At 48.8% G+C, this 21,310-nt stretch overlaps 1 protein-coding gene across 1 annotated transcript in view; it reads right to left on the bottom strand.

Moving 5' to 3' along the window:
* Positions 1-3,969: 3,969 nt before the first annotated feature.
* Positions 3,970-21,310, bottom strand: part of ECSCR (endothelial cell surface expressed chemotaxis and apoptosis regulator) — a gene marked incomplete at its 3' end in the record, with an annotated part of 19,574 nt that continues 2,233 nt past the window's right edge. Inside the window, exons 2-10 of the mRNA XM_010150711.1 lie at positions 13,012-13,053; positions 12,379-12,429; positions 10,378-10,491; positions 9,817-9,864; positions 7,878-7,925; positions 7,182-7,280; positions 5,824-5,922; positions 5,212-5,248; positions 3,970-4,069 (exon numbers count right to left, since the gene is read on the bottom strand). Of these exons, the coding sequence (XP_010149013.1) occupies positions 3,970-4,069; positions 5,212-5,248; positions 5,824-5,922; positions 7,182-7,280; positions 7,878-7,925; positions 9,817-9,864; positions 10,378-10,491; positions 12,379-12,429; positions 13,012-13,053 (638 nt within the window). The remainder of the gene's footprint in view (positions 4,070-5,211; positions 5,249-5,823; positions 5,923-7,181; positions 7,281-7,877; positions 7,926-9,816; positions 9,865-10,377; positions 10,492-12,378; positions 12,430-13,011; positions 13,054-21,310) is intronic.

Genomic DNA, 21,310 nt, shown 5'->3' with positions numbered 1-21,310 from the left:
GATCTTTAAGGTCCCTTCCAACCCAGACCATTCTATGATTCTATGATTCTATGACTTCCCAGAACTGATTATAATAAGTTCACCCTATTCCCAAAAATCTTATGATTATGTATGTAAAACCAAAATATAAGCCTGTGACTAACACAAGCACGGCATGCACGTTAGGTGGAAAGATTTCCCGTGCATCCAGCGCTGCAATAAAGAATACCTGCTTAACAGTATGAAACTGTGCTGTTGAGTCAAAATTTCTTTGTTTCAGTGGGGCGCGGGTAGCAGCGCTGCGGGTCACCCTCCAAGCTGTGGCTGACGTGGGCTGAGCCTCAGCCACTGCTGCTGGGCGTCCCTGGCCAAAGCTGGTGAGGTCACAGCATCGCAGGGTCACTACGGTTGGGAGAGACCTGTAAGATCATCCAGCCCAACCCTCAACCCAACACCACCCTACCCACTAGACCGTGTCCTCAAGTGCCACCTCTACGCGCTCCTCGAACACCTCCGGGGATGGTGACTCCACTGCTTGTTGAGTCTGGGCAGCCTGTTACTGCTGCGGCCACAGCTTCAGGGAGTGACATCGCCATCTCAGCACTGAAGGGTCCTTCCCTGGCAGCGCTTCTGCGTTGGCGGGGCCACGGGAAGGGGTCTCGAGCGTTGCGTTGACATTGGAAGGAGCCTGGAGAAATGCCCGCTCCACACCTTCTGACCAAACTGCGCTTGGCCACTGGTTTATGAGACAGATGACATTGCTCACAGTGTTTAGCTTGTCTCTCCCCACGATATTACGTATTTGTCTGACTTTATACACCTGTAGGATAAGATTTACCAACTGTAGTAAGGACATACTGACTTCAACCAATCCCCAGTGTAATCAGCCGACTTCTGCCCTCCTGGCACTGCCTGAGCAATTAAGTATTCGTCAGAAGCCCTTTGAGGCTAAAACACAAGAGGATAAAGCCATCCGCTCTAGTGACTATCTACTTCTCTATTACACAGCATGCTCATTTTAGTGACAGGACAAGCAGGAGCTTGTCCTGCGACTCCCTCCGGCTGCGTTCAGGCACTGCTGATGCTGCTGCTTGTCTCCCCTCAGCCTGTGCGTCCTCCGGGCTGAGGAGCTGTGGAGTCATGGCGCGAGGGAGTTGGTGTCTTTCACCAGCGTGCTTTGAAGGAGCACAGCAGCCTGGCGAAGGTCTCTCCTTTTGCGTGAGCAGCAGCGCTGGAAGTTAAGGGTCACAACGCATCCATTGGTTACACTTTTTAATTCACTCTGTCTTTTGAACAAGTTCAAAGCTGGAACTGCGCTTTTGGATGCAGATCAGTTCTAGAATGGAGCAGGTTTAGGTTATTTGTCGTGACCCTCAGGAGCCTATGGGAGGAAGAAGGTCAGATGAAGGGAAACTAGAACAACGGTGACGTCCCATGGGGCAGCCTTTGTTGGTCTGGGGAGATTTGTCTCCTTGTCTGCAGGAGAGGAGTTTAGTTAAGGCTAGACATTCCCTGAAGTGTCTGATATCGCAGGTGCTTATCAGCTGTCTTTGTGCTGTCCTCCTGGGACTAAAAACCTACTTGTGAGGCTCCGTGCACCGACTCACAGGTCTCTGGGATCTGGAGCTGCCTGGATCCACCTAGCTGGGAATCTCCTGGGATCTTGTGCTTAAGCAAACTCACCGACCTGGTGGAGGCTGGGTGAATGGAGTGATGTCATTTTACCTTTCAGGAATTTTGCCAGAAAGGCTTAATTTCTTTTAAAAATAGCTTCTCAAACTACTTGGTGCATATGTTAAAGACATTGTGTTCAATCTTAGCAGGAGTTGTGCAAATGTTGCATTTATTTTGCTGAACATTTCATTGCCAGCTGCAAAGCACAGCTGCCTCTAGCACTGCACATTCCAGCAGACATCTCTTATCCATCCTATAAAATTAAATCAAGATAAATAAATAGGTTTCGTCAAACCATGCAGGGAAACGTGTGCAGCAATACCTATTTTGAGTGCTCAGCTAAACCTTTTTTGTCTTGGCTTCATGGTTTACCATCAGGGTTGATGGATGTTGATGTTCATGTTAGGAGAAAGAAGTATCTTGGTGTACTGCTGCTGGGTAGGTGCTTTGGAGGTCTGTGAAGGAGGTGAAGCTTGCAAGCAGGAGTCGTGGTGAAGAGGGGCAGAGGCAAAGGCAGTTGCAGAGTTGGTGCTTTAGTACATTATGCTGCTGAATAAGGCAGCTGAGACCTCCAGAAATACCCACCAGCACATCACTTCTCTCACGGTCACGTGGAGGCTGGGTATTGACGTCTCCATCATCCTCAGTCTCTCGGCTTATATGTATTGATGTATTTTGCTGCAGGTGGTAAAAGTGACTGGCAGCTGGGTCTGAGCCAGCTCGGGTTGTGAACCAGCTGGATGCAAATGTGAGCCCTTGCGCTGTGGGGCCTGACGGCAGACTGTGCTCGTTATCGTAGTGACACGGTGGTTCCTGGTGCTGCCATGAGGTGGGTGCTCTGGCTGAACTGGAAGGGGCATCTGCTTTTCTGGCCTATCAGGAAGCTATGGGAAAGCAGTGGTACAGAAGAGGGAAGCTGTCCCAGCAAACTCGGGCTACCAAACCTCAGGAGCTGAAGTAGTTCAGCATTTGGCTTGTGGCCACTCCTTTTTCCAGTCAGATAAAACCCTGCCTATGCAGAGACCTTGTTCTTTACACTTAAGATGAGTCTCCCTTCAGCATGTTGGACATGTGGGAAGATAGCGGTCTGCCTGCCTGAAGCTCAGTTATTAATAATAAAGTATTATAAGATGACAATTTGCATTTCAGCAGCACCTTTAATTCATGGCTCTCCAAACACTTTACATACATTGATTAACATGGCCTCACAACCACCCTGTGAGGTAGGTGGATATGATCATCCCTGCAGATGCGGGGACAATGAGAGCACCAAGGGTAAGGTGCTTGGAGCAATCACGTTGGGATGTGACCGAGCCCTTGGCCATTTACACCTCCTTAGGCCTTCAGCTTCAGACCATGCTTTTCTAATGCATGGGTTTGACTCAGTGGGGGGCTAATGAGCCTGTGACTAGCTGGCACAGACTATAAAAGCCATTTATCTAAGGCAGCAGTTTATTAGAGAAGAAGATGGTTCCTTGGTGCTTCTTGCTGCTGGAATAATCTGAGGATTTGAAGGCATATAAAAAGGTTTAGATATCAACCATTGAGCATGGCAGGCTGTAACTGGAGAAAGCCCTTAGACCCCTGCGAGGAATCTGTGTGGGATGCTACTGTAAATGTATTGGTCAGAAAGGACATAATAATTTATATATAAAGTCCACCCTTGCTCTTTCCCCAAGGAAAAAAAAAAAAGGAACCTAGAAAGTCACTGCTGGTTGTCTTGTCTTGGTTGTCTCTGGGTCCTTGGCTTCATAGCACCTGCAAAAGGAACAAAACATGGTGTATCACCAGCCTGTTTGGGCTGGCAGAAGGAGTGAAGCAATATGTTCCCTCAAACCCAGTCCCACTGCTAGTTTTGCTTTAAAACAACCTAGAATTCTGTGGATTACTCGCATGAAATGGATCTGAGAGTACTGATGGGAATGTGCCCCAACATCACCTGTGGAGCCCGAGTGTGGTAAGCTTGAGGGTGGGACCTTGACTTCACTAAGGCGAGCTTAAGTACCTGTTCAGTTAATGACAAACCACTCTAGCTCTGAAGGCTGGCCCTAGTGATGGCACCTATATATGTGAGTTATACCTGGCACCTCTATACGTGAGCTATACTAGGCACCTTGACTTCAGGCAGCTTGGATAAACCTGAGACGGGCACTCTAACTTTCACCAGGCTCACTGGGAGTTTGATGGCAGCTGGGTTTTTTAATTGCCTTTCTGAAGGAATAAGAGAGCAAAGAAATAACTCAAAGGCATGCTCTTATCCAGCAAGAGAAATAATCCCCAGCTAACTCTCTAAAAAGCAAGGCTTAAAAGGGAAACCTTTTCTGACGGCGGGTAACTCATGCTGTTGTTCATGTTGATGTTCTTCATGGAGATCAGAGTGATGCTGTTATCCTTCTGGCTTGTGCCTGCCGAGCAGCTGTCAAGAAGAGAAGGCAGTATTAGCTCCTCTGGAAGACAAGAGAAGGGAGCGTCTTTGCACAGAATGAGGCAAACGGGCAAGGCTGTGGCTGGCTGGCACGCAGGACCAGAGTTGATTTGCACTGTCCCTTGAGCTGCTGTCCTGATTCAGGTGCATCCTTACTGCCAAGTTCCCCATCCCCTGTCTGAACGCAGGTTTGGAGATCTCTAGGAAAACCAGCAGTGTATTTAAATTCGGTTGCAGCGCTGGTTTGCCCGACTAAAGCACCATTGTCACCTGTATGGCTCTTTGTAGGGAGAATCAAGGAGCAGTTTGGATCTGGTTCTCAGTGACCGAATTACCTTCCAGCCCTGCAGCCAATACCAAAACTGGAACAAAAGGAAACATTACCGTGTCCGACTGTCCTATGCCCTTCCTTGTCATACAAAGGGGGCCCTGGATATTTTTACATCCCATGTTGCTGCTTGTGTATTGCCAGTGTCTCTCTTAAGAGTGACAGTTACAGGTGTTAGGAAGGCGGAATTCCCCTTTCTCCCTACACTGAGGACTGGGATATGAGTTTAGTGCCAATGGAGACGGGATGTGTTTTGGTCCCTTTCAGCTCTTGTTTCCTGCTGCTTTCCCACATGCAGCATCTCTTTTTGGGTAGCAGTGATGGACCGTGAGGTTCAGATGGACCATCCTCCTCTCGGTGCTTCTCTTCCAAAGGTCTCTGGATTGGGACCCCCTTATCCTGCTCTTGCTAGATAACAGTACTAGACCTCTTGGAAGATGTTTTTGGGGACCTGATCTCATCTCACTGAGGCTGCTTTGAAATCCAGAAACCCAAGTTTAGACCCCAAGTCTGTATCTATGCCAAGGAAGAGAAGTAAGCAGCTTTTGGAAGGTGATGAGTCTTCACAGACATCAGTACAGCTTTGAAATGAGGCCCCTAAATATTGAACTTAGGCTCCTTTGACTCTATGAGGCAGAGGATGAGGTGCTATCAGCACTGATTTTGGTTTTTTACTTGTTTCAACAATGTCTGAAATGCTTCCTTCCACCTCAAATAACCCAAGCAGCCTATTTTCCTTGTTAAAATTCATTCTAGAATAAAACTGGCATTTTCAATAGGATGTGAAAAGTGTGAGCAGCCTCACCTTTCTGATACCATGGAGGTCCCTGGTTTCTGTTTGTCTGGAGGGAGAAAAGCAATTGATGATGTACAAGCGAGAAAACATCACAGCCAAGGAATGAACTAAGTCAGCTATGTCCAGAATTACATTGTGCAGGGTTATAAATTAAATGCAAATGAGATTAGAGACACCATGGGGGATACTTGAGAGTTGATTAGGGAAAATTCTTCACCTAATGTAGAGGGAGGACTGAACGCTTTGCTGCCTGTTTGGTCACTAGCATCCTTTGGTCTTCTGGCAGTTTCCCTCTAGTGGGCACTGCTTAATTGGAGATGGGATTCCTGAGGGAGAGGAGTGTCAAACTCCATGACTTTTGCTGGAAGAGCTGCCCTCCTGTGGAATTCTGGACATTTAACTGCAGCAAGCTCGAGACTGTTTCCTTGTGCAGATGGTCTGGGCTGGGGCTCTAAAGAGGTGCTCACATTACATTCCTAACTGCCAAATCTGTGTTCCAGTTTGCCCTCAAAACTTCCCCACCACGTAAGCTTTAAAAAAGCATCTTTTAGGAATTGCCAGATCCATGTGGAAACTGCTGACTTTTTGATCAGGGAAAGACAGATTGCCCCAGGCAGATACCTTCGGAGTCCTTTGAGCGGTTGCACTTGAACCTCAGGCTGACCACGCTGACCAGAATGATCACAACCACTATCAGGATAACTATGAAGCTGATGACACCTGGGGACAGAGGAAAGAACGGTCTGTGATTGAGATAACAACGTGCCTGTCCTCGGCTTCTGGGGTAGCGGAGAGACTTGGACTGTCAACAATGAGTAGGAAATCAATATTTCCATTAAAATGAGCATGCTATGTAATAGAGAAGTAAACAGTCACTAGAGCAGATGGCTTTATCGCCTTGTGTTTTAGCCTCAAAGGGCTTCTGACGAATACTTAATTGCTCAGGCAGTGCCAGGAGGGCAGAAGTCGGCTGATTACACTGGGGATTGGTTGAAGTCAGTATGTCCTTACTACAGCTGGTAAATCTTATCCTACAGGTGTATAAAGTCAGATAAATACGTAATATAGTGGGGATAGACAAGCTAAACACTGTGAGCAATATCATCTGTCTCATAAACCAGTGGCCAAGCGCAGGTTTGATTCTGACATCTGGTCACAACAAAACAGATTTTGCCTGGGAATCTTGTCCTGTTAAGACTGCTTCAGGACTTCTCGTGGCTTCCCTTGGAGGATATAAGAAAATGATACCTATGAAGTTAACACTTGACTTTTAAAAATGCTTCTGAAATAACACCTTTTCCTATGGTGTAATGGAAATGAGCAAATTGGGTTTTTTGCTTGTCTTCATGGAAGATGGAGGCAGTATAGCCCAAGGCAGAGTGGGTCTCTTAAATCTACCTTGTGCCTGTCTTCAAATCTAGTGCCAAGCTGAGGTGTGGCATCTCTTGCTCTGTCCTTCCACAGTCTAAAGGATGCAGAGGACTTGGCTGCTTCCTGCCAAGTAGGCTGCAACTGTGCAGGGAAAGGCCCTAAGGCAGGGTGGGAGTGAAGTCCCAACAGGTTTGCAGGGGAAAAAAAATCGTCTAAGCTTCCAGGCGGGTAGCGCATTTATTCGAGACACTGCCAGGGAAACAAAGGCATAGCATGGGATCATTTGTGCCCAGGTCTTGTCCTAACATGGAGCTGGGCAAACCCCTGGTGCTGGGAGCAAGCTCAGGTGTAGCCATGATGGACTTTTGAATTGTCTGTCCCTTGTACACTGGGCATGGCTGGGGGTACTTACTAGGCACCTTATTGCCTGCTGGTGGTCTTTTTCTCAAGGGTTTTCCCTTGTGCTCTGAAAACTCCAGGGTCAGGCATACTGAAGAAAAAACTGTGGAGTCATCTCCAGGGAAGTACCTTTCAAGCTGGGTGTCCAGAACAGTGTGGCCTGGCAAAACACATCCCCCTCCCTCTCCCCAGGTTTCACAAGACCTTACCAAAAGCTGCCACTGTCAGTGGTGATTTATCGTCTGTCGGAGTGGGCACAGGCAAGTAGCCAGAGGAGTGCGGTGTTGGGTTGACAGGCTTTGAGGTGTCTACAAGAAGGGAAAAAAAGTAGCTTTATATAAAAATTTTCCTTCCAAGTTTGGGAAGAGGACTCCTAGCAATTCCAGAAGATCTAGCTCCCACTTGCACTTCATTGCAGGGAATAACGTTGGATCCTGGCCAGCCCCGTCAATGTGAACAGCAAAGTGACCAAGACCTGTGTGGGAATCGGAATGCCTTGGTGTCGCCCCTTTTATTGACACACGAAGAACACCCAAAGGGTTTTCTGCTGGGGCCCTAATGAAGAAGCTGAGCGTGTCAGGTGAAGGATGGATCTGGCAGTGTGTTTGAGGGGAATGCTTGTCCCGTCTCCCTCGTCTTACAACCTTTTGCCATAGTGGCACTTTTCCTGCTGTGACTCACAACCACTTTTCCTGGGCTCAGCAGGTTGCCCTAAAGTGCTGCTTCTGCAGAGCTTTCTGGGCTTTTCAAGGGCTAGATGGGATGGCCATCATCCCTCAGGTACTCGTTGGCCCTTCACCATGCTGCCTGGAAGATGGCAGGGTGATGGTTTTGCTGTTGGCTGTGAAAGGGGCTGTAAAGCATCTAGTGATAACTGTCTCTCTGAATGAGAAAGGAGAAAGCACCTTGAGTTGGTGATGTTGTGGTACTCTCCCTTCTTTTGGGCTCTTGACCTGCACAGAGAAACGCAGAATGTGAGTCTTGTCCTTGAGTGTCATCTGATAACAAAAATAATTAATGGGCACGCTGGAGAGGGGAATGGATTCACAGTAATGCTGGTGGTACCTGGGAAACCATGGAATTCATACTTGGGCTAAAACCCTCCCACCAAACATACTTTGTACTATTTTCCATGTCCAAATAGAAACTCAGGGAACCAAAATTCATCTGACCTTGTATAAACTGATCTGTTCTGCAGTCCCAGATGCAGTTTCTGGGCAGACACAGCACTTGAATGCTCTAAGAGTTATCAGGGAAGATTATAGATTTGCTGTTACTCATAGACATTGAGACTTTTAAAAAAAATCTGCTTCAGGGAAGAAATTCTGCAGAATATGGGTGTGGATTGACTGTTTGGCTTGTCCTTGGGGTTGGAATTAGTAGGCATGCTGTCCTGGGTTATCTAGAAGTAATTAGACTAGTTTGAGTTGGGCTAACTTGCACACCATATGTAGTCTAGCTGCGGCAGCGTAGGGGTTTGTTCGAGCAAGGACTCCAGTTCTCAGTGGGATGAACTGGCTTATATGAAACTGCTTGGTTTGTGACAGCTGCTTCTAGTGCCTGTGCAAACAAATTTAAAGCTAGCCTGTGCGCTTCACTTGTACAGTGGAAAAACGCCTTTGTTGCCTCCTGGATGCATGTTGAAGGGCCAGATTATCTGCACTGGCCTTAATGAAGAGCTACGGGCCCTGTCTGGAGACTAAAAATGATACTGCAGAGCTTCAGAAAGTCATCTGTAGGTCAAATATGATCTTCTTTCCTCCATTCCCACCCCCTCCCACTAGCAGTGCTGGCAAAAAGTGTGTGCTGCCTGGAGAGGTGTGAAACGGCTCCTGGCACTCTGCACTGGGGCACAGGGTGTGCAGCTGAAACAGGGGTCTGGTCTTGCAGAAAACATCCCTGTTTTGGAATGTCATTTTGCTAAAGGTCAGAAGAAAAAGGGGAAAATGTATAAAATAACAAACCTAACTAGTTCAGAAATCACATGGAGCAGAACAGTCCTGAGAAGCAGGGATGACTGCTGTGCAATTTTTTCACCAGTCATCAAAATCTTTGTTTCATTCTGAAATTGTTCTTCCAGCTACAGGCAGTGGGCAGAAGCTGTGGTTTGCTGAGCCTGGCATGGATACCCCGTCCCTGGGAAATGTTGGGTCTCACACAACGGGAGACTTCGCTTTTGGAAGCATCAGCAACATTTCTGTAGTCAAAGAGGCATGGAGCTTTCCAGATAGAAAAGAGGGATATAATTAACAGCAATCTGCTCTGATGCAAAGGGCTCTTGGCGTAGCTGGGCACTGGCATGCTGGCTGGACATCTGTGCAGGCAGAGCTGACCACAGGTTTTTAACCTTGCTTGCGTTAGAGAAGATCTGAGAGGTAGTAGGAGAGGCCGAGCAGCTTGTGTCTTGACCACTTCAGATTTGTGAGGCTGAATATGTAATGGGGAATCATCTCTGTTGTCAGATTTCAGTCTTCCCGCTCTCTTGGATTCTGCTCTTATTCTGAGAAAACTCTTACTGAATTCTCTAATTTTGCTTACAGACTGGGTTAAGCAAACTGTCAATAGCAAAATTGGTTTTTTTTTAAAGGGTGATAAAAGGGCTCTGTTTTCCTGCACACAGATCAGTCTTTCAATTGTTCAAGTTCATCCCAGACAGAGGATGTTAAGTGCATTTGGCCTCATGTTTTATCACCACTTGTAAGGACACCAGACATGACTTTGGGTATTCCTGGTGGCTCAACTCCAAGATAAAGACTCATGCTTAGACAAACTGCACCATCTGAACCAAGATAATTGCCATGAAATTATCTCTACTTACTGTTACTCTATAAAAGGACAAAGTACCTTGAGGTGTTGAAGCTGCTGTGCTTCTGCTTCCACTAGACTTTTCATCTGGATAAAGAAAACATGGGAAAGGAGAATTAACTCTTGAGCTGCTACTGATAGTGCTATGGAAAGCTGTTGGTTTTCCATGGGGTAAAATATTTTGTTTGCCTGAGAATTCCCCTCCAAACAAACGTCAAGATGTCCAGGTAGCGAGCCATGCAGTCAGTTTAGAGAGTGTGTGTGAGAGGTGAGCTTGGGAGAGGTCTGCCGGGGAGCCTGGGGTGCCTGTAGCTTCTCCACAACACATTACCTGGTAAAGCATGACCTGGCTTTTCCGATACGGGCTTGCTGTGCTGCTGCCACATCCTGGTCATGCTTGTGTCCAGCCCTGTGCTTTTGGGGAGCTGGAATGAGCTGCTCTTTTAGCAAAGACTGAAAGAGATTCCAAAGTTGCTGCTACTGAATAAGTAGCATGGCGTGGACTAGCCCAGTCTTTCTGATGCCCCTGGTTTTACTTGGATAAGGAGGGGTGCATGAACAGGTCCTGCCCCACCAAAAATTTGAGTTTTCCGAACTTACCTGGTGCAGTCGACGCTAGTAGTGTTGTAGCCATGGAAGAGGATTTGGCTGTAGTAGTTTGACCCACAGAGGTGAGATTCAAGTTGCTCGGTGTCATTGATTTTACTGAAGACTCTGCAGAGGAAGCATAGCATTACCTCAAAGAGCTCTGCTCACCACAAGCTCTGCTCAGACACAGCCTGGAGGAGGGCATGGCTATTGCAAGGAGTCCTCAACCTCCTTGGGAGTTGTGGATAAACTGCTAGGGAAAGCAGGGGCATGAGCAGACAAGGAAGCAGCCTTCGTCCTCAAAGTGAGGGAGCTCTTGTACTTCGGCATTAGCTTTTGCTTTTTTTAGTGTACAGAAGTGCTGAGCTGGCAGAGCTCAGGAGACACGTGGAGAAGGTCTGTGTTTTGCCACTGCTTTTTCCCAGTTTGAAAATGAAAGTATTTTTATCACTAGACCCTTTAACTGGCTAGAGCTGCCTGGTACCCATGTGTGTGTTTGCTTGTTATCTGAAATGCTAACTTTATGTTTCAAACATAAGCACAAATCATTCAGTTCTTGTACTGGCCTGGAGGCTCTGTCATCTTCCTCAACTTAGTACTCAAAGCTGCATAGCAAGAACATGATCCAGAGCAAGATGTGGGTGAAAAAGCTTTCAGTAAGTTCCCCGCAAGGAAGAGTGGATCACCAGCTTGGAATTTATAGGCAAGTTCCTTGTCTGGGCTTCTCTTATAATAATAACAAAATAAAAATGAGAAAAGAGTAAAAAGGGGTTTAAGGTTGGTTTGTGTTTGTTGTTGTTTTTTACTTTTATCCAAATGCATCACCAAAATATTTGAATTTAGGAATAGGTTTCTGCAAGGCATGAAGCAGAATCTGAGATCTTTCTCCTTTACATCTGTGGGGTCCCTTTGGAGGGGTAGCTTTGCTTAGAACGATTTTTTCCCCCCCCAAACAGAGCAGGAAGAGATCTGTCTCCAAAGATCCAAGTGGACTCACGGATGTGGATCTGGAGTTGGAGAGATCCCTTCTTGCATCTTCAGTTTTGCTTATTTTCAGACTGAAACATGTAACTTTCTGCTAACTGTGTGACCACGTACACCTGGCAGTGTCCTGAAGCTGGTTTCAGAAGAGGGGGAGAACAGAAAAAAAGAGAATAAAATAAGGTAACTCCTCAGGGCTTCATATTACTTTTAAACATTTTTCTGCCCTCAGGAGTAGTTGCTGTTTCCATGAAGACAGACAACAAAGCAAAACCCCCAACGTGAACAGTTGAATTAGAGCTAAGGCAGCATTCAGCCCTGTGCTGACACAAACATTGTACAGTTTAGGACAATCCTCTTCATGCTCCCCCTTTCCCTCCTGGAGCAATGGGGAACACGTTGACCTGTATGGGACATGCTGAGGGTGTGCACAGCACTGCAAGTTTTTAATTAAAAACAAATGTGGTGGCTTGCCAAGAGAGCAGCGCGGAGCAGTAAACGTAGTGCAGGGAAGCTCTTACAACAATGACCCCATTGCTGTTACTTGTGTCATGACAGCAGGAGACAAGGCCAGACTTGGCATGCAAGGCACTGTGCTTGCATGTGCTGTGCACACCCCGTGGTCCTTGCACGGGACAGCCCCTAAGCAGAGTGGGTGATGCCAGGGAGGAGGATGCAGCAGCATGTTCACTGCCCAGTCTGGCTCCTCGCCTGAGCTCTGGGCAGTCGCACCCTCAGTGCCCACAAGACGCAAAGCCCAGTGTTCCTGGGTTGTGACCTGCTGACCCTGCTTCTCCCTGTTCAGTGTAATGATGTCTTTCCCCTGTTCTTGCCCTCACGTGTGCCTTGATCCCTCTGGAGTGGCTGGATCAGAAGCCCTTATGCCACAAAACTTCCTTCTTCCCCACCACTGCTCTCATCTGACCTGCACAGCCCCATTTATTGCTGGGTGGCCCAGCTGGACTGAAGTCAGGCCAGTTACACGCCAGGATGCCCTTGAGCTGCACCCTTAGGTCTCCGGGATAACGTTACCTGAGTTATGGTTCTTCACTTCAGGGCTGTGTGTTGTTGGTTGGGATTGACCTGTAACACAAGCAGAGAGACGTGGAGGTGACATCTCCTACATGTGCTCCTTGGTGGTGGGATCCCTGTAGGGAGGTTGAAGGATGAGCCATTATGCCCAGTAAGAGCTGAAAGGGTGGCGGGGGCAAGACATGCCGAGGGGTGGGGTGCCACTGATATGGCTGTAGGGACCTTGGCCCTGAGGATCCGTGGAGGAGAGCATGCTAGTAGAGAACTGCTCAGAAACAGCTGGGGAGAACTGAGAGCAAAGACGAGGCAGGATCCCTCTGCTTTCACTAGGCTTCCTGAAACACACCATTGCTTCCTTCCAAACACGGCTGGGGGCAGAGGCCAGGAAAAGGAGACCCAGGCAGGGTCATCCTCTGGGGCTCCATGCCCTCCAGGGCCCTGGAGATCTGAGGGTGAGTGGTGACAGAAAGGGCAGGCAGAAGTGGGCAACGCAGGGTCCTGGGAAAAGGATGGGAAGTGGACGTGAGTCTGGAATCTGGTTCCCATTGGTGGAGTCTCCATTTGCATCCCCACATGGGCTTGTGCATCCACACCCAAACAGACGTTTAAAGCAGATCACAGCCCAGGAGGTACCTGTTACGGCGTGGACGGAGGAGACTGTGGAGGTTGCAGTACCTGAAAGGAAAGAGTAACAGTATTAGCGGCGTGCATCGGTGACTGTCACTAAAGCCGTCGTGCTCTTGCTGGTCGTGTGGTTTGGGTTTTCCTCATCTTCTGTAGGAATGACTTTGAAATGCATGATTTCCCCGTAAGCATTAGCAAAGAAGTAGTAGCAAATACTGAGTGCAAAGCTATCCGGTTCTGAGTAAATTAGCACTGGAGTTTATTCAGCCAGGGTAACTGCCCTCCTCCCCACATGGAGCCAAACCCGTCTTCCTCAGTTACAGGGAAAATGCAGGGCCATATAAATCACTGGGGTCGTTCCCTCCCCATGAGTTGTTTGCCTCCTGCTCAGCCGTGGCAGAGCAAGGCTGTTTGACCTGTGTCCTGGAGATATTTAAAGAGTTGACACACATTTGAATGCTTGTTCCCTTGACACCTTAATGAGTGGGTGGATAAAGGTTGTAAAGGCTTCCAGGATCCCATGGGACTGTTTTCTCCTTCCTGTCTCTACCTGTGATCCTTCTGTCCCATGTATTTGCATCCCGGGAAGGTGGCTGAAGCCTTGTGGCCATGGAGGTCTGGACAGAGCAAGGGGGCTGTCGGGGGCTGCAGACAGGACTGACTGGGAGCTGCCTTCTGTGGTAGTGCCGGGTAGTCCCCTCGGTCCGTGCAGGGCTTTGTTCCCCCAGGATTGTAGGTGTTGCACTGAGTCCCTGGTTTCTCAACTGAAAGGTGGTTTTGTTTGCATTTTTGTTTGTTTTTGTTTTGGATTTATGACAAAGCATCCCTGCACCAACCCCCATGTTGCCTGCTCTCAGGATCCCTGGTGCTTTTCGTCAAGCCCCGGCTCCCAGACTCCTGTGATTAGATGAGGTGCCTGTTAAAAATGTTGCCATTTAAAATAAAAAAGAAATGTCCAGTTCCCATACCTGGGGACAAGAACCGGGAAACATAAATGCACTTCAACCCTCAAATCAAACCTAACTGGTTTAACTTTGAAAAGGTGACTTTGAGACTGTCGTTTTTGAAATGCACGTCCTAATTGGTATTTTAAATTGGTTATTGCTGGTGATACAGGTGCTGACTGTAGTTAAGGTTAACGAAAGAAACTACATTACAGCTACAGAAACCAGCTGAATCTGACCCTTCTCGCCAGCATCCCAGGAGAGCTGAGGGTTTTGGACAAAAAGAACAGCAGTAAAGGTTGAATCCTTCCAGCTCGCTGTCCCCCCCGGCAATGCCGCGTATCTCCATTGCAGCAGTGGTCTGTGGGGAGGTGCAGTGCCTTTGCAGGGTGCTGCGCCTCGTGGGGTGGCAGGAGGGGAGGGTCGGCAGTGCAGCTCTGCCAGAGCACAGCACTGCTTGTGCACCCACTTACAGCCAGAATCTGTCCTCCCTGTACCAAGAGTCATCTCACCTCCTGCTTTACACCTCTCCTGAGCCAGCCTGCGAGGGAGCTCATCTCTGGGCTCTTGTTCTCACCATAGAGAGGACCAGGCACTTGTAAAACTCTATTGCTCTGACCTATCTCAGATCTCTTACTTACCTATTTCAGATTTCTGCCTTACTCTGACTCCTCTAGGCACAGCCCCATTTCTTACCAGGAGCTGTAGAGGTGATGTAGTGATGGACTTTGTGGTAGGTACCTATGCACCTACAGGTACCTGTAGGTGCCTGAGAGGTCAGATGGATGCTCTGGTAGTGGTATCTGCAACGAGATCGTTAGCATCCAGTGTATGTGGGTTATCAGGGCTTGGCTCAGAGCTCACCCCTTGGGACTGTCTGGGTGCAGCGAGTGTCTGATCACATTTTTCTCATGTAACTGCGTTGAAGCCGTAATTATTTTTTTGTCTGAGGCTTTATGAGAATGGTCCCAGCCAAACAGGAACCAAAACAGTGTGAAAACATAATAAAACATGGTCTCTTTCCAGCAAGGAAAAGGGAGGCTGGGCAATAGGAAACTGCCCTAACATAAGGACTGTGAGTTGCTAGGAGTGGTTGTGCATGAGAGTTATGGAGTACCCTTCTCTGCTGGTTTTGGAGGACAGGTTAAATGAGCATCAGTCTAGTAACACAGGATTATGGACAGATGTAACATCACTTACTAAATCAGCCAACAGAATGGGAAAAAAGATCTTTTTGGCACACAGTTACCCTTCTTGAAGAGGTAGAGATACTTCTTTTGAGGAAGGGGGATGCTCCCCTCTGCAGCCCTGTCGCCTGGGATGCTGTGGTTAGCTCCATGGAGAGTCAGTACAGTGACTTGGGCTATTTCCATAGATCCCAAGAGTTTGCCAAGTTGGTGGTGGTTTTTTTGTTTTGGTGGTGTTTTTTTTTTTTTTTTTTTCCTGACTAGGCTTCCTCTTTTTAAACAGCCTTACAGCACAATTTCTGGACATTGATTTGCAAATGCCATAAGGTACTCTCTATACATTCAGCACAAAAAATAATGTGCTGAGATCATCATGGGGGCCAATATCCTCTAGCAGCTGCCAAAGTCGAACAGCTCCTTTCTCCAAAGTTCCCTTGCAGAAGCCGTTGTTTTCATCCTCTGTGGGGAGAAATGGCTTGTAACACATTTTCTTTTTTAAATTATCACAGGTGCTTTTCAGTGTACATGGCGTGTGAAAGCATCAGGAACCGCTGAAGAGCTATTTCCTACACTTAGTCTTTGTCGAAGGAAAAGGGGAATAAAGGTGCTGAGCTGACAGGTTATTCAACATTTTTGGTGCTGAGAATTCTGAGAGCTTGGAACGGGAGGAAGCTGAGGGCAAGGCAGATGACATTGCTGCCCTGTACTGCCATCTGTGACGGGACCATCCCATGGGCTAGGTCCTGCATCCCCGGTACTAGGGCAGGAGGATTGTACCACAGCTCATCCCCTCGTTGAAGGTCACACCAGAGCATCGGCTCATAAGGAGTCTTTTTGCTTCATCCGCAAAACTAAACCTTGGAGTTATTGTAAAAAGGATGAATAACCATTTTTCTTCCCAGTGCTCAGTCCCAGGAGTTCATCTGGCCAAGTGGCCCTGATCTGCCACGTTTGAGCTTTGCTGCGGAGAAGTGACCGGTCTTGTTGTGCTGAGGCCAAGGGATGGAGATACACTTCCGGCACGTAGCTCAGGAATTAGTGGCCCTGGCTCTATAAACACCACCTCACATTATTTCAAAGCAGAGGATGTCTGGCTCTGACTTTTGGCCACTGCTGCTTGTTATGCCTTCCCATCCAACTTAAATAATCACAAGTCCTGTTATATTAGCTGTTTTCTTTTGGTGAAGGTGCTTGGCATCCCGGCTGCATTACAGCAGGGAGGGGACGGACGTGCGCAAAGCAGGAAGAGACCCAAGGGGCTGCGCAGCAGGATGGGTACGAACCCAACAAGTGCCACGCGTCGTGGCTCCCTGCAGACCTCCCCAGGGGACCCTCGTGCAAACGGGGCTGGAAACCGCTTCCTCCCGGAGCTGTGCCAGCATGGCCCTGCTCTGCTCCACGGGCCCTGGCTATATAAACAGCGAACAATAACGACCAGGACGCAGCCAGGGCAGCTGCAATGGCATAAACATCAAAGCCATTCCGAGTGTAGGCACTGCCAAGATACTTGTTGCGTGTTTGGGTGCAAGTGATTTACAGCCGGATTGTGCCGTTCTAGGTGGAGACGGGGAGCTTGCTGAGGGATTGACGATGGGAATAAGGCTTTCTGCTCTTGCTGTAGTGGGAAACTCCTGATTACCCACCAGAGCCAGGGGGCTGCAGAGGAGTGCATCAGGGCTGCAGGTGCATTTCAGCTCTGACTCAGCACTAGCTGCTTTTCAGTTAATTTTGCAGAGGATGAGTGGGGGAATTATGGATTTCTGTTATTTGCAGTAGTTGTGTGAGGTTAGATGCCAGTGCTAGGCTGAGAGCAGAGGGCTTTTTCTATGGAGCCTTCTCTCATGGCAGCCGAGATACTCCCAGAGCCAGCAGCTCACCCTGCTCACTCCTCAGCACAAAAAGAGATGATGTTAAACAGCGACAACAAAAAAGTGAATTTTGGGTATGTCTGCTTTGGTATTGTTTTTGGCAATCATAGGCATTTAAAGAGTGGTGACTCCAGCTGCTGACCAGAGTGGCACTGAGATTTAAACCCCTGACTGTACTTCAGAGCCTCCGTGCAGTGGCACTGCTGTAGCAGAGACCTCAGCCAGCTGTTGAAAACACTCCACAGGGTTTAGGTGAGGCTCAAGATGGGCTTGTGCTGTCCAGTCTGCACTCACAGAGCGATGGAGTCACGGGGAGGATCTCTGGCACCAGTGTGAAGGCACTGGGGCTGGTCCTGTCCACTCAGAACCGGTGATGGAGAGGGACCACCTGTCCACAGTGGTGTGTAACCCTGGACTCCCTGGATTCTTCCCCTTCCCTGACAGTTTTGGGGAGGGAGATGCGATGATATGCTTACCTGTCCCCAGGCAGTGTGGCAGAGAGCCTGTGTGTGCAACCTTGCTGCACCAGTGTTGGTGTCACCATAGAATCATAGAACGGTTTGGGTTGGAAGGGACCTTAAAGATCATCTAGTTCCAACCCCCCTGCCATGGGCAGGGACACCTTCCACTAGACCAGGTTGCTCAGAGCCACATCCAGTCTGGCCTTGGACACTTCCAGGGATGGGGCATCCACAGCTTCTCTGGGCAACCTGTTCCAATGCCTCCCCACCCTCTCTGGGAAGAATTTCTTCCTGACATCTAATCTAAACCTCCCTGATTTCAATTTATACCCATTACCCCTTGTCCTATCACTACAGGCTCTTGTAAAAAGTCCTCTCCCAGTACCCTTGTAGGCCCCCTTCAGATACTGGAAAGCTGCAATGAGGTCTCCTCGGAGCCTCCTCTTCTCCAGGCTGAACAAGCCCAGTTCTCGCAGCCTTTCGTCATAGCAGAGGTGCTCCAGCCCTCTGATCATCTTCGTGGCCTCCTCTGGACTCGCTCCAAGTCCTTCCACTTGTAGGCTGCATAAGCAAATGCTTTCAGAAAAGAGACCTAGCCACCTAAAATTAGACTTTTCAATTCAAACATCGGCAATTCCGTCAAATGACCGGTGACAAAAATACACCGACTGCTTAACGCAAGTGCAGCTGTTTCCTGGGTGAAGCGCAGCAGCTGCTGAAGCAGCAGAGAGCAACAACACCCAATTCTTAGGACATTCACATGGAAAAAAATCCTGCGTTAGGAAATCTGGAAAGCAGAGATGTCTGCAAAAGCCTCAGTCCCATTTTATTAAGCACCTAAAAAAGGTGCCTCTGCCTGGAGGGTCACACAGCAGAACAGGTAAGGTGGAACTGGTGGAGGAGAGATGGAAAGTGCTGTTTTGCAGTCTGGTTAACTGACAGCCTAAATCAGGTCCCAGATCTACAGAGGTATTTAAGCATCTCATTCCCAAGTGGCATGAGGGGTTTGGCAGCTCACTGCCAAGTGGTTCTGAAATGTAACGACTCAGCCAAAGTCTTATGGAAAGTTTAGAGAGCCAGGAAGTAAACCTGGTTCTCGTCAGCAATTATAATTAATCTTAGCCTTCCTCTGCCCCTCCCCGAAGGCTGCACCCAGCTCTGGGCATCCTCTCCGAGCACCGTGTGCTGTGCTCCTCTCTGGTGAGCTGTTCTGGAAGCAGATCTTAGCGGAAGGCAATTAAAAACCACTTAAATGTAGAAAACAAGGTGGGAGACAATGTGGGGAAACCGCACGCTGAGAGCAGGCTCTGCCACATCACCATGAGTGCTGAGGTCTGGTTTTAACATGAAAAGGGGTTGCCCCTGGAAGAGGAGAGCAGCATGGCTTTTCCCCCAGCTGCAGCACCACTGCTCCATGGTGCCTGGGGAATAAACACCTGCTCCATCAGGCTGCTGCGCCATCACCCTCCCAGCTGCAGACTGGTTCCAGCTTCCTCCGTGACCTGCTTGTTTTAGAGCTCTGCATTTGCTCCTGGTCCCCATCGTGCTGGTGATGTGGGTCCTGCCCTTCTCCTGGCTACGCTGCTCCTAGGGTTTGATCTTGGCTCTAGGCTTTTGGAGGAGGAAATCACTCTGTGCCCAGTTTAAATGAAAGATGGGGGGGCACCTATCCTGGCTTGATGGGAGCTGGAGCCCAGTGTGTGCTTTTTGCCTAGCAACAGTTAAAAAAAAAAAATTATTCATCATCAGACCTCAAAGCACTTTACAGAGGAGAGGGATCTTATTCATCAGCAGACCTCAAAGCACTTTACAGAGGAGAGGGATCGTGTTACCTCTGCTTTGTTTTCTGCAGAGGGGGAAACTGAGGCACAGAGGACGTGTCACAAGTCTCAGGCTAGTTCAGCAGCCTGGCTTTCACACTTTGGTAAGGCTACCAGCCAAGGTCCTGCCATTGTACGGGCCATCTCGCAGGTCCTCCTCATCACTTTGCATGATCTTATTCCAAATGCCGTGTGCTCCAGCTGCTATGGGCGATCAGCTGCTGTGTTGGCTTGTGCGGACATCCACAGAGCCCCGGGACAGCCCACGCGTGACCATGCCCTGCAGTGGCACGGCCAGCATTGGTGCATCAGACAGTAGGTGCCCACTGGGCGCATCTTGCTGCGCCCAGCTTTGTGGAAGTTCTTTGCTACCGTTTCCAAATTTATTTGTAAATTTATTATTGTGCTTTCCAGTAATTCCAAGATTCCCTGGGTCTATTTGGGCGTTGCAGGTGGCAGCCAGTCTGCACGGTGTTTGTGAACTGCTGTGCAGGAATGTGATCTGCTGGGATCGGTTCGGCTCCCACCTAGTGACCCAGGAGACAAGGTGATTAAGGGACTGGTGGCAAAGGGGTTTCTCATAATTCCTCTTCTCTCTGCTTTCTTTTCTTAAGCCATCTGGCTGGAACCCCTGGGGAGCGGCTGAAGGATGTCCCTGCCTGGACGCAGTCGTTTCAGTCTGTTGGTGCTGGGGAGGCACCTGGGGAGGTGCTGAGTCTCACAGCCAGAGAGCAGGTAAAGCCCCTTGGCCTGACAAGTTTCCTCTGAGTCCAGATTTTAGGGGAGTGACCCTGGTGATATCACCTAGGTTTTATTCCCAGATTTCAAAGCACTTTATAGAAGAGGTTGTGTTATTATCCCCATTCCATACCTGGGGAGAACGAGGCACAGGAGGGTTATGTGGCTGTGGTAAGTGGCAGACACAAAGCCCAGTGGTCCTGTGTCTCCCATCCAGGGCATCATATCTGTGACATGGTGCTCCCTGATTTCTAATCACACTAATTTCAGTGTGATTCAGGACTTTTAGCAACTCCGGCTTTGCCACTAGCTTTGCTTCCGTACTACAATGTCCCTGTCCCATCACGGCAACCAGCAACCTTGATCCCAGGGACTTGGGGCCCAAGGCAGTGATTTCTCACCAACCAGCTGTGAGAAGATCCTCCCCAGCCTGTGAAATCCAGCTGCCTGCAAGGCAGGGCCATTCAACTGCATCCCTGGCATTTCCCTGAGTTTGTGAGAAGTTTCACGACCTACTGGCATTAGGGGAAAAGTCTCCTTGAAACTCCTGTGTCTCCGAACACCACTGCACCTGGAGATACTGGAGGGGACTTTGCTCCTTTCTGCTGTGCTGGGATGATTCAGCTGGAAGGTAAAACCAGCCTCCCCAGCCCGTAAGTCTGCAAAAAAACCCGAATGGAAGGTTCTTCCTCGTTGCAGTCATGCCGAGCAGGCTCCTCTGGGCAGTGGAGTAATGAGACCCAGCCAAGGCTTGGCAGTGCTGCCTTTTGCCTACGCTCCCTTTTCCAGCCTCAGGCTTAAGCCCATGCCTTGGCTTTCCCAGCCGGAGTGTTCCTGGGTTTCCATCACCGTCCCCTGCAAGGACACCTGTTGTTGACTCACCTATGGGACTCACATGGGACATAATTCCTGGAAACTGTCTCTAGGTCGGATTTGCAGAGTCATCTGCAGGGTTTCACGTTACTAGAAGGGAGCAGTTTGTTTTGTGAACAAACATTTCTCCTCACCACCTCCTGCTTTCTCTTCCTTCTTCGCCACGTCAGGGTTGTGCGGGACGCTCCTTTCTGGGCAAGGGATCAGGTTTAGAATGTGCCAGATGCCCTGGTTTTAGGATGCAAGCACCTGGAAGGTCTTCTGGTAGCTCAGTCTCTGTCCTCTAGCTGCACCCCATGTTTTTGATGATAGCAAAAATATAAATCGACCTATTCATATGTTTTCTATATACTCTGTTTCTCATGGCATTACCCAGCCACTGGCTGTGGTGCAGATAAGGAGAGCAATGGATGGGGG

Source organism: Eurypyga helias, unplaced genomic scaffold (genome assembly GCF_000690775.1).
Source record: "Eurypyga helias isolate BGI_N326 unplaced genomic scaffold, ASM69077v1 scaffold29614, whole genome shotgun sequence".
NCBI lineage: Eukaryota > Metazoa > Chordata > Aves > Eurypygiformes > Eurypygidae > Eurypyga > Eurypyga helias.
Note: the sequence above shows the minus strand (reverse complement) of the source record. Positions and strands in the feature narration are given on the sequence as shown.